At 49.9% G+C, this 13248-nt stretch overlaps 1 protein-coding gene across 1 annotated transcript in view; it reads right to left on the bottom strand.

Annotated features, from left to right (window-relative positions):
* Window positions 1-13248, bottom strand: part of LOC144828325 (speriolin-like protein) — a 68877-nt gene that overhangs the window by 23238 nt on the left and 32391 nt on the right. Inside the window, exon 3 of the mRNA XM_078686434.1 lies at window positions 2684-2826. Coding sequence (XP_078542560.1) covers window positions 2684-2826 — 143 coding nt within the window. The remainder of the gene's footprint in view (window positions 1-2683; window positions 2827-13248) is intronic.

Here is a 13248-nt window from a genome sequence, read left to right as displayed (position 1 = left end):
CGCCCTTGCTGGTCTTTGGCTCGACGCCCTTCTTGGACTTCGGCTCGAAGCCTTTGCCTGGCTCCGGCTCGACGCCCGTATTGGACTTCGGCTCGACGCCCTTGCTCGACTGTGGCTCGACGCCCTTCTTGGACTTCTACTCGACGCCCTTGGTCAGCTTTGGCTGGACGCCTTTCCACGACTTCGCCGGGTCGACAGCTTTCTTTGGCCTGGGTTGTCCCGACATCTCGGAAGACGAGGGTGTCGACGGGGGAGCAGACGTTTTCAGTTTCGATGGCATTTGAACCACTTTCGGTAGTGTTGACACCGAAGGTTTCACTTTCGGTTTCGTTTTGGACAATGGCGGCTCCGCCGAAGTGTCCGTAGCCGGGCCGGGAGGCGGGGCCGTGGAGCCTGGTAGAAGGTCTTGGGTAAGGCCGATTGGCGATCCCTCGACCTGAGCCTTTGTAAAAGTGTTCAAACGGGGCATAGCTCTTCCTCTGAGCTATCTTCCATGGCCCCATAGGCCTCATTGTCGTCTCCTACCTCGTCGACGACTTCTTCTACGTCTAGGCCTTCGGCATCCACTTGATAGTCGTAGTCGATTTCTTCCGCTGGAGATGAAATCTGCAGCTGAACTTCGTGTTCGTCTGCTTCCTCGCTGTCGAAGATGTCCACCGGTGCCGGGGCCGACTGCCGGGCCTCCATGCGGCCACGCGCCGAAGCCGAATCGTCTTCTTCGAACGAAACCGTGAACAAGCCATACAGTTGGCTTCATCGTGGTCCGGCGACAGGCACTTGTTGCACACCGGGTGGACGTCGATGTGTGGGTACTTCGACCCGCACACGGGACACTTCTTGAACGGGCTCCGTTCCATGTCACGTTGTCGAGGGTCTTGCTGCGTCGACTGGGCCTCGAGCACCAAAGAGTCACGCGACTCCCTGGATGTCCAACTCGGGAAGCGAGTCTGAACAGAACCGGGCACCGAACGCAAACAATACCGACGATACGAAAAAGGCCTTTTGGCCTCGAAAAGGTTTATTGTCGATTCCGAACTGGAGAGAACGAAAGTACATCCGAACCCAATGGCGGAAAAAAACAATCTGGGGATGGAGTCGATGCCCATGCGCACATTAGTCCAGGGGAGGAGCCACCTATCTCGTGATACTTCGAAGACTCTTCCAGGACAACAATGTGCAATCATCCGGACCCAACACTAGGCGGCGATCTATGCTATAGATATGAATTCAGCAGCCCACATGCCTCGAACATACGTCTACACCTAACAATAACGTGCATTATACTCTCCACAAGTCTGGGGAGAATGGCTACTACTTATAGTTCTTCTTGGGCAAAGAGATTAAGGAGGATCTTGCCTGAGATGTCAGGCCAATGGTGCTTCAGGGACTCAACACGTGGTACGGTACTAGACTACGGTCAGCTGGTTCGGGAATGGAGAGGGAACACACAAAGAAATGAGTCTGCTGACAAGAACTCCTGCTTATGCTCTGTCCCAGGAGTTCTTACGTGATATCCGACTAGGCTGAGGGCTGTCTAAGGAGGCCGGTCTGGTCTACCCTTCTGCCTGGCCTAGCAGTCTTCAGATAGCCACCTAGTCACTCTCCTAACACTTGAGGTTCTTGTGGGGGAAAGGAAAAGCAAAAAGGTCATCTGTTGAAACAGACTGAGTTTATTTACTCTCCTTGATATCAAGCTGATCTTTTCAAACCTCCTCCTCGATTGATCTGAAGTTCTCTAACGGTGATGGGGCCTGGAATGCCACGGGTTCCTCATTCATCATCCAGTGGATTTTTGGAGACTAACAGCAGCTTCTTCAACTTCCTTATATTAGGAACTGCCCATGCTTGAGCATCGGGCGGACTCGACTGTCGTGGTCCTGTGATCAGTGAGGTGTGGCGAGGACCTGTGCATGTTCATGTTCAGAGCCATGGGATCGCGAGAAGAGACCAGTAATCTGAACCGCCTTTGTTAAGATTAGGTACTAATAAGCGCCTCAGAAGATAATGTTTTTTAACATTGTCTGGTGCTTTCTGACCTGGGTTTCTGTCGGAGGAAGTGCAGGCTTCCTCATGCATTCCTTTTAGCAGGCCTTAAGTCCAATGGGAGAACCCCTGTGGAGAGGATTTAATCATTTTGTGGCAATAAAACACTTCTGTGGAGAAAACAATTTATGGTGGACACATGCACCAACAGAGCTCAATGTATCAGACAAAGTTCTTTAGGAAACAGATGGGGAAGGGCTGCAATTCCTACTCTGCTCTTCCCTAGGATTCAAGACTGTTGTGAAGTTACTAAACTATAGAGTGGTGAAACTGTGTAGGAACTTTATATCTAGTGAGCAGGCACCAGCCTAATGTTAACTCAACTTGTATGTCTTGCATCTTATGCTAAAGAAGTGTGGTTTGGGCAAAGCCGTTGGCCAGGCCTACTGAAAGGGTGTGCTGACTGGCAAGAACATGGGGTTCCATCTTAAGAGTGGTTTGAAGAGCCACCACAGGCTACATGTCTGTTACTTTTCTGGATGATTCGATGCAAGGTGCCGCCATACTGGTAAAGATTGAAGCAAACTCACCTAAGACATGCCAAAGTTTTGCAAACAGGCTCACAACAAAAGCAGGGACCTAGCACCTTCAAGTGAACAACAAAGTGCCCCTTGTTGGATCATACAAGCTCTCAACATACCTGTATAATTTTTTCCTGCACATTAGATACCGTAAAACCATATAATCTGCTTTGTTCCAAGAAGATAGATGAGAGAATCCTCCGGTCCAGCTGGAAGGCGATCTCTCCTACCACTCTCTGGCAGCGCTGAAGCTGCTTGGGGTCTGAAAAGACAAGAATGCAGGGTGAGAGCTCCCATCCTCCTGGTCAAGCCGCTTACCCGACACCATGGCAAATTTACTCATACACAGTGGGGTCACCCACTGAGAAGCGGATACAGATATCCAGAGAGACCAACACAGGAATGATGTAGGGTGTTAATTCCATATCCATGGAGTTAACGATGCTAGGGTTTTATTAACCCCAGGGGTGAGGAATTAACAGGGATTCTGGGTTGAATCTCATGAGGAATGAAGAATTACCTGGGCAATCAAGAATTAAGGGCCTGATTCTGCTGGTAATTCCTCATTATCCCCTACAACTTTACCAAATGTCCCAGAGAATGTCGCATGAGGTCCAAAGTAAGGGTTGACCTCACAGTGGCCAAGGTCGGCTGCTCCAGTGGATACTATGGACCCCTCCTCATGAGGACCTTAGTGATATCTTTTGTCGCTCTTAGGTCTGGCTCGCCAGAGCAGCGGTCAAGCGGTCAGTAAGTGCTATACCTCGTGCTATTGGCTGTTTAGAGTATCATTCTGCCTCCTGTGGAGCCTTTGCATTGCAAAGCACAAGGGTTCATTTTACATCTCAAAAGTACGCTGAGTCATCACACATTACATTCTTTAAAGCCATCTTAGTTTTTTCAATACAACAGGCTTTAACAAAAAAATATTACATATACTATATATTAAATACATGTTATTCCACCAGTCCCGGATGAGACTGGATACTTTGATTTGATGAAGCCCTGAATAAGTCATTCGGTTATTATTACCAAATCTCTAACAATGTGTTGGCTGGCTACAACATTCTCTGCGAGAAAAACTTGTGAATAAAAAATTGGAGGGACTATGAAGACTTTCTGGTGACCTATTTAAAAGTGCTTATTTGTGGAGCATTTGAATGGCAGCCCTTCCCCTTTGCTAGTTGGATACTTCGCAGTGATTTGGATAGGAGTGCGCTGACACTACTATGGCCACCAAATTGTTCATTACTTTAAATATGAATGGTCTTCCACTGTGATTATTAACCCTCTGTATGCAGCTTTGATTCTAGAATGACCATTCATGCATAGTATTCACTGTGGTAATTACCCTCTATATGTGGCTTTCATTCTAGACTGGTGCTTCATGCTCAGCCTTTATTGTGGGTATTTACCCTCTGTATGGAGCCTCCATTCTAGACTGGTCCTTCATGCACAGCATTCCCTGTGGTTATTTACCCTCCCTGCTGCTTCTATTGTAGACTGGCCCTTCATGCACAGCATTCACTGTGGGTATTTCTCTTCCAGGGGTTCCTCATCAATAGTCATAAGCAAAGAATATTCCCACCCACGTGCGGGACCCCGGAAACAATATAAAAATATATATGTAAAAACACATATATCTCGCTCCAAATATATGAACATACATATATCATTTTTCTCACGTCAATGCAGCCCCAAAACCAAGGCTAGACAATTTAAACACTTCTATATGCACAGCAATTAGTAAGGAAACAAAAAACACATTAGGTCAAATAGCTCTTGAACTTTGTGTTTTAATGAGTAAAAACACTCAAAAATCCTGAAAATCGCCCATAAAAGACATTTTTAGCCATAGGCTGCATTGCAAAGTGATAACACAGAAACTGAAAGCATTTTCAGCTAAAACTGGCACCGTGCCTTTAATGCAGCCATGACCCCTGGCTTCCCATCATGCCTCAGGGGTGACAGTTAAGTCAGTTGTTCTTTCCGGCTCCTTCGGTCAGGACCCTGGTTTAACAGCTCCAATTTTTTTTTTTTACTTTCTGTCAAAAATACTTGGTGATTTACTTCAATTTTTGTCTTCACTCGACGGCTTTTGGCCTTAGAGAGATATTGCTGCCTTTTTTGAGTTCAAAAAAGGTTAATTTTTTGTCAAAATGCCTTCGCTTTTTGACCCATGCCCTTCGTGTGGGAAGAAGAAAGCTAGGACAGATACAGATCCTGTGTGTATCCTGTCTTCCGGACTCTCATTCTGCAGGAAATTGTGATCACTGCAAGTCCTTGTCAAGCAGAACTATCAAGGACAGGGAGAAAATCAGAATTTATGGTCTTTCTGAGAGAGGTAGGTCTCCAAAGAGACAGAAAAAGCAGAGGACGCGGTCGACGTCGAGAGATGTCCCGACTTGTTCTCTATCGGCGTCGGGATCGGCGTCGAAGGTTCCACCGACGACGACGGCGAGTCAACTCCCCTCGAAGGTGAAGACTTCAGCGTTGAGAGACAAGGTAACTCAGCTGATGTCAACCGGGCGACGTGCAGCGTCAAGAGAGAGGTCGCCGTTGGAGCATAGGAGCTCGACGTCGAGACTTCCACCATCGAAGCCGCAAGTCCAGTCTTCGACGTTAAAGCCTCCGTCGACGCCTAGTCATCGGTGTTCGACATCGAGACCACCTCCGTCGGCATCTAGTCATCAACGCTCGACGTCGAGGCACCCTCTGTTGTCGTCAGGCCATCGGCGATCGACGTAGAGGCATCCTCCGTCGCCGTCCAGTCATCGACGGTCGACGCCGGGGCACCCTCTGACGGCGTCTCGTCATCGACGCTCGAGGCATTATCCATCTTCGCCAGGACATCGACGTCAAGTCATCCATCGGAGCACCCTCCGTCGGCGTCCAGTCATCGGCGCTCGGCGTCGAGAAGACCTCCGTTGACGTCACCTCACCGGCGTTCAACGTCGAGACATGGGTCCCCAGCGCAGTCTCCACAAGTTCTTCATTCCTCGGCACAGCCTCAGTCAGTAGTGGCTCAGAGAACCAAGTCGTCGAGTCGGCCGGCTCCGTCTTCAGGTCATGGGACTCGATCTCAGAGGTCCTCAAGATCAGTGTCAACTGCAGAAGGTGACCATGGCTCCTCAGTGAGCATCAGACACACTCCCAAGAGGAAGAGAACACCAGAGCATCGGGGTTCTCACAGTCGCTCAAGATCCCCGGCATCTCCTGTGAGCCTGTCTTCATCCTCGTCAGGCTTATCTCCCGTTCGCCATCAGGGGTCACCGGATGTGATCCTTTATACATCAGGCAGCGAGGGATCAAGGCGTTCTCCGGCGCATCCTCCGCATGGGCAAAAGGATGTAACTCCTCCTGCACGCTCCCCAGTGAGGGACACTGTACAGAAGTCACCCTCCATCAGGCTCTCTCCACGATGGTATAGGCCACTACATCACTGGGCTACAGACAAGGAGAAAGCGTCTAGACTGCAACAGCCGGTCGCTAGGCCTAGAGAACGATCACGCTCTCCGGTGAGGCCCAGAGAAAGATCACGCTCCCCGGTGCGGCATATAGAAAGGTCACGCTCCAGGGTGCGGACCACCAGGCGACGATCAAGATCCAGGAGCTAAAGGGGAGAACGAAGATCTCCAACTACCTATTCTTCTCCGACACGCTCCCATAGAGACTATTCGCCTACTTTGACGGACTCCCCTCCATCAAGGATATCTCCGATCGATAATATCTGCACTTTTCAGGACATACTGGGTAGGGGGGCTCTGAAACTGGGAGTGCCCTTAACAACTCCGCAGATCAAAACCTCAGTGATTTTTGAAACACTGCATCACAGGTCTGCACCTAAACACCTGTTGCTGTTGGTGCCTGGGATTATAGAGCCGGTGATGGAGGTATTCCTCACGCCAGCAACGATAAAGGCGGCTCCGGCGAGGATGCTCAAGAAGTACCGATCTCCAGAGGAGGACCCTCTGTTTCTCAGAGCGGATCCGCCCCCGGACTCAGTAATCATCGCAGCAGCGAAGAAGTCCGGTGCGGTCTCCTCCTCCTCAACTGTACCTCCGGACAAAGAGAGCAAGATAAACGATTCGTGGGGGAGGCGAGTCTGTAATACTTCTGCATCTTTTCTCAAAGTTTCCAACGTGGAAGCCCTTTTGGGGCGTTACGATAGGTCCCTGTGGGATTCTCTACAGCGTTTTGTGGACAAAATCCCTCAGGAAGACCGTAAGGATTTTGAGATCCTTTTGGAAGGCAGTCACGTCTCCAATCAGGTCATCAGGGCAGTAGCGGACGGAGCTACCCTAGCGGCGCATGGGTATGCTCATGGAATATTGGCAAGGAGATCGTCCTGGTTGCACCTGACGGCTTTAAAACCAGAAGCTCAGGCGCAGATTTTGAACTTGCCCTTTTCAGGGACTTCATTGTTTGGAGCGAGTACGGACGAAGAAATGCAGCGCATGAAGGCAGAGCTGGACACTCTCAAAGCGGTAGGGCTTGAGAAGAAAAAGGAGTTCAAAAAGAAATATCGCTCCTACAACAAGGGCTCTTCAAAACAGCAGGTTCAAATCCCTCACTGGCAGAAGAGTAAAGACCAGCAGGGACAGCAAAAGTCCCAGTATAGAGGAAAGCGTAATTCAAGAGGAGGAGGGAATGAACGCCAGGGCAACAATACCGGCAAAGCCCAGTCAAAGCAAGCCAAGCTTTATTGACAGTCCCTCGCTTCAGGAAGAAGAGGTCTGGGGGGACGAGATTTGCGGTCCTAGCCCCTTCTTTTTGGAATTCCCTACCTTTTGCCCTCAGAGCTTCCACTTCCTATGTGGAATTCCGTAAACTCCTTAAAACCTTCTTGTTTCCCAGATCCCTAGCAGTCTAGCCCCCGTCCTTACCCCACCGGTTCACCGCTACCTAGCGCCAGGAAACCGTCTCGGTAACAGTGCGCTCTAGAAATCTATTAAAATTCAATTCAAATTCAAAGCAATGAGTCTTTCCTTCCCCCAGTGCCGTGGACCACTCCAGTGGGGGGAAGCATTGCAGGTCATTTGCAAGAGTGGCAAAATATCACAAAAGACCGATGGGTGTTGACTACACTTCAGAATGGATACTGTCTTCGTTTCAGTCATCGGCCTCCATCTGTCCCCCCCCGATGGCAACATCAAGTCATCAGTTTCACCTTCTGCAAAAAGAAGTAGCCACTCTCCTTGAGATGTCAGCCATCGAGAGAGTACCAGAGTCTCAAAGAGGAAAAGGGGTGTACTCCCGATATTTTCTGATCAGAAAAAAGGGCCAAAAGGCAGAATACAGACCCATTCTGGACTTGCGAACACTCAATCGGCAGGTCAAAAAGGAAAGGTTTCGCATGTTAGAGCTTCACCAAATATATCCACATCTCAGGAGGGGAGATTGGATGTGTTCGCTGGACCTGCAAGATGCTTACTTTCATGTCCCTATACACTGCAGTCACAGAAGATTTCTTCGGTTCCGGGTGGGGACCTCCCACTATCAGTTCAAAGTCCTGCCGTTTGGGTTGAAGTCGGCTCCCAGGGTGTTCACGAAGTGTGTTGCAGTGGTAGCAGCCGCACTACGCAGCAGGGGGGTCTTTGTATACCCATACCTGGATGATTGGCTGGTGAAAGGTCCTTCCCCAGACAGCGTAAGAAGTCAATTCCAGACCTGTATCGAGCTATGCCAACGACTAGGGCTACATGTCAACTTCGGCAAATCAGTCTCTCAGCCCACCCAGAAGATTCACTTCCTTGGAGCTCTGCTAAACTCCGAGGTAGGAAAAGTGTTTCCTTCGGAGGAGAGACAGTGTTCCATAACCCAGAAATGACAGCGGGTACTTCGCAGCAAGATTCTGAAAGTGCGCAGGATTGCCTCCCTGTTAGGGTCGATGGCATCATGCATCTTCCTGGTCCCGAATGCCAGACTTTGGATGCGTCCTCTTCAGCAGGATCTGGAGGACAAATGGGACCAACAATCAGCTCGCTGGGACGACCAGATCACTCTCTCAGACGCAGCTTGAGCTTCCATTCCATAGTGGACCAAAAAGCAACATATGCAGGTGGGAGTTCTGTTCCATCAACCTCCCCCTGTACAAACACTGATCACGGATGCTTCCCTGCTAGGCTGGGGAGCGCACATGGGTCAGCTACAAGTGCAGGGTCTGTGGTCTCACAAAGAAAGTACCTACCACATCAACTTGCTAGAGTTGAGAGCAGTCCACCTAGCTCTCAAAGCGTTCCTTCCCTCGATTCAAGAAGCTTCAGTACTAGTACAAACGGACAACACAACCACCATTTACTACTTAAACAAGCAGGGGGGGAACACGCTCCCGAACTCTGTCGTTGGAAGCACAACGGATCTGGCATTGGCTCGTAAGTTGTCCGTCACAGCAGTCCACCTCCCAGGGGAGCAGAATGTGAGGGCAGACGCTCTAAACCGTCATTTCGACGACAGGGAAGACTGGGTCCTCCACAACGCAGTGGTAGAAGACATCTTTCAGTCCTGGGGTTGTCCCACCATAGACTTGTTTGCGGACGACCAAAACACCAAATGCCAAGACTTCGCCTTAAGGTTCTACCGGCCAGGATCGAGAGGGAATGCTCTTTTGATCGACTGGTCAGGGGAATTTGTGTACGCCTTTCCACCCCTTCCGTTGATCCCGAAGGTGGTGAGCAAGATGACACACTCGTGCACAACGATGATCCTCATCGCCCCAGACTGGCCGAGACAATGGTGGTACACGGACCTGCTTCACCTGTCAGTGACCCCCCACAAAAGGCTACCATGCAGGCCGGACCTGTTGTCCAAGATGAGCGGGAGGATTCACCATCCCAACCTTCCGTCACTGAGCTTGGCAGCATGGCTCCTGAGGTCATACAATACGGCCATCTAGGGTTGCCGCAGGACTGCATGTCCATCCTGAAAAAGGCAAGACGTCCTTCCACAAGACATTCTTATGCATGCAAATGGAAGCGATTCTATATGTGGTGCATACAGAATGGTCATAATCCTGTTCAAAGTCAGGAAGAAGCAGTTCTTCCTTATTTGTTATATCTGGCTAAAGCAGGTTTAAAGTTTAATTCTATTAAGGTGCACTTGGCTGCTATAACAGCTTACAGGCGGTCTCCTTCTCAGACTTCTTTTTTACAGTTGCCAGCTGTCAAGGACTTCCTGCAAGGGTTAAAGAAAATGTACCCTCCAGTGCGTCCTCCTCCTCCCTGGGAGTTGAACCTGGTGCTATCAAAGCTAATGGGTCTTCCTTTTGAACGCATTCATAAAGACAGTTTGCAGCATCTTTCCTGGAAAGCAGCTTTTTTGGTGGCGATCACGTCAGCTTGCAGGGTGAGCGACATTCAAGCTCTCTGCTCCTCTGAACCCTATACGGTGTTCCATTTGAATAGAGTGGTGCTAAGGACACATCCGTCTTTTCTCCCATAAGTGGTGTAAGATTTTCATGTAAATCAGACCATTTCTCTGCCCACTTTCTTTCCCAATCCCTCTACTCCAGCTGAGAGGGCTCTGCATTCCTTAGACCTGAAAAGGGTTTTTTAATTCTATCTAGATAGGTCTAAGGCCATTCGTCCCTCTGATCAACTTTTTATTAATTATGGATCGATCAGAACAGGTCATGAGGCCTCGAAACGTTCTATTTCAAGATGGATCATTTCGTGTATCAAACTGCTTACCAGTTGGCGCAGAAAACCCTAGGTTTTTCTCCCAAGGCGCATTCCACCAGAGGTAGAGCTGCGACTACGTCTTTCCTCCATAATGTACCCATGTCTGAGATCTGTAAGGCGGCAACCTGGAGGTCCGTCCATACATTTACCAGACATTACTGTCTAGATTCTGATACGAGAGCAGATACCCAGGTAGGCCAGGCCTTCTTGCGGAATCTGTTTAACAGCTAAGTTTTGGGCTGTTATAATTGGTCTTTTTTGGTTGGGTCATGTACTTCTCATTTACCTGCAGGTGGTTGATGGGCTTGCTATTCTATTCAGTGCTTATGACTATTGATGAGGATCCCCTGGAAGAGAAGGATAAGTTACTTACCTGTAATCCTAGTTCTCTTCCAGGAGTATCCTCATCAAAGTCATAAGCAACCCACCCGCCTCCCCAGGTAAATGAGAGCTATACGTCTCTGACTTGTGATTTAGCCCTGACTTCAGGGTTGTGCAAAGAACAACTGACCTGTCACCTCTGAGGCATGATGGGAAGCCTGGGGTCATGGCTGCCTTAAAGGCACGGTGCCAGTTTTAGCTGAAAATGCTTTCAGTTTCTGTGTTATCACTTTGCAATGCAGCCTATGGCTAACAATGGCTTTTATGGGCAATTTTTACTCATTAAAACACAAAGTTCAAGAGCTATTTGTTTACATTGTCTAGCCTTGGTTTTGGGGCTGCATTGACGTGAGAAAAATGATATATGTATGTACATATATTTGGAGCGAGATATATGTGTTTTTACATATATATTTTCATATTGTTTCCGGAGTCCCGCACGTGGGCGGGAATACTCATGGGAGGACTCATGGGAGGACTCAGGGAAGACTTTCATGAGGATACCCCTGGAAGAGAACTAGGATTACAGGCAAGTAACTTATCCTTACCCTCCATGCTGCTTCTATTCTAGACTGGCCCTTCATGCACAGCATTCTCTGTGGGTATTTACCCTCTGTAAGTGGCTTCCATTCTAGACTTGCCCTTCATGCACAGCATTCACTGTGTTTTTTTTTATCCTTTGTATGGGGCCTCGAGTTTGAACTGGCCCTTCATACACAACATTCACAGTGGTGATTTACCCTCTGTATGTGGCTTCCATTTTAGACTGGTGCTTCATGCTCAGCTTTTTCTGTGGGTATTTACCCTCTGTATGCGGCTACCATTTTAAACTGTACTTCATATACAGCATTCACTGTGGATATTTCCCCTCCATGCTGATTCTATTCTAGACTGTCCCTTCATGCACAGCATTGACTGTGGGGATTTACCCTCTGTATGTGGTTTCCATTCTAGACTGACCCACCCTTCATGCACAGCAGTCACTGTGGTTATTTACCCTCTGTATATGGGCCCTCTATTCTAGACTGGCCCTTCATGCACAGCATTGACTGTGGGGATTTACCCTCTGTATGTGGTTTCCATTCTAGACTGTCCCTTCATGCACAGCATTGACTGTGGGGATTTACCCCCTGTGTGTGGTTTCCATTCTAGACTGACCCTTCATGCACAGCTTTCACTGTGGGTATTTACCCTCTGTATGTGGCTTCCATTCTAGTATTAAATCTGTTTTACTAGTTTTGCAGGAGCAAACATCAATGACAAAATGCGCCTACAACCCAATGGGCCGGCCTGGAAGCGTAATACCGTGCAGTTGATTCAATGAGGACAGTAATACAGTGTTGGACCCATCTCGTGGCGTGGTCCTCCCTGACCCGTAGTGACTCCGCCCTGACCGGTGCACATCACCCGACCATTCCCTCCACGACCCACATCCACGACACTGGGCTTCCCCGTCCTCCCCCTCCATCTTCCTGGTACCCGAGGCCCGGTGCCCATTCCCCTGCACCTAAGATGGCCGCCCCCAGCCCCAGCACGACCTCGGCCCTAAACGCGCCATACCCGGCTGGGGGGTAGAACGCTCCCCGTGAGCGAGAGAGTGAGGAGTAGTGCGATCACACCTCCCACCTCCCCTCGAGAGATGAGTTTCGATCGCCCATCCGGCCTTCCTGAGGGCTGGCTCCAAGCCTGCTGCATGTCTGGGATCCCTCCAGACCCAACTTGAAAGGATGAAAGGAGCCGCCTAGGAGGAACCCCCAACAAACAGCCCCCAGGTGCTAAGACCTCTGCCTGCGAGGACTCCGGACATCAAAGAGGAGCAGTCCTATATCAAGGGTCGCTCTGGGACGATCAAGTTAGTTGTATCCTGGAACTACGAGAGCCCTGCTGACATCGTCGCGGCTCCTACCTGGCAGAGAAGGACTTCTGCACGAAATCATCTGAGCCCTGCTGACCTCGTCGCGGCTCCTACCCGGCAGAGAAGGACTTCTGCCCGAGACCATCTGAGCCCTGCTGACACCGTCGCGGCTCCTACCCGGCAGAGAAGGACTTCTGCCCGAAACCACCTGAGCCCTGCTGACACCGTCGCGGCTCCTACCCGGCAGAGAAGGACTTCTGCCCGGAACCCTCTGAGCCCTGCAGACGTGGTCGCGGCTCCCTTGCAACCTTGAGAACCCCTGCGCCCTGCTGATTCGATCGCGGCTCCCTAAAGACCGCAAGAACTGCCTCATCCTTGCTCGAGCCCTGCTGATTCGATCGCGGCTCAGAGACTATCCTGGTCCGGCTGGACCCAAGATCTACTCGTATCCCCCAGCTCGAGGATTGAGAGCTGTGCGCCGGATACGCACCCGTATCGGCTTTGAACATTAAGACTGTCCCGCTACCCTAATCCTAACCGAGACTCTTTGAGCCCGTGCTCTGATTGTACCTAAGAATCTTGCGGATCATAAAGATCCATTTTGCTTGAGAGATAAAGAATACGTTCTCTTGAAATCCACGGTGTGGTGTCCCTTTCTCGAGTGGTGCTAGCTCAGCGCGTGCGATCCTAGATCAGAGACTCTCCCTCTGAAGGGTCTCCTGCCAGAGCTCGGCAGTATTCCTAGGAGAGGTGGGTCACAGGGTGGTCA

This window comes from Lissotriton helveticus, chromosome 4_1, assembly GCF_964261635.1.
Source record: "Lissotriton helveticus chromosome 4_1, aLisHel1.1, whole genome shotgun sequence".
In the NCBI taxonomy this organism is placed as follows: Eukaryota; Metazoa; Chordata; class Amphibia; order Caudata; family Salamandridae; genus Lissotriton; species Lissotriton helveticus.
Note: the sequence above shows the minus strand (reverse complement) of the source record. Positions and strands in the feature narration are given on the sequence as shown.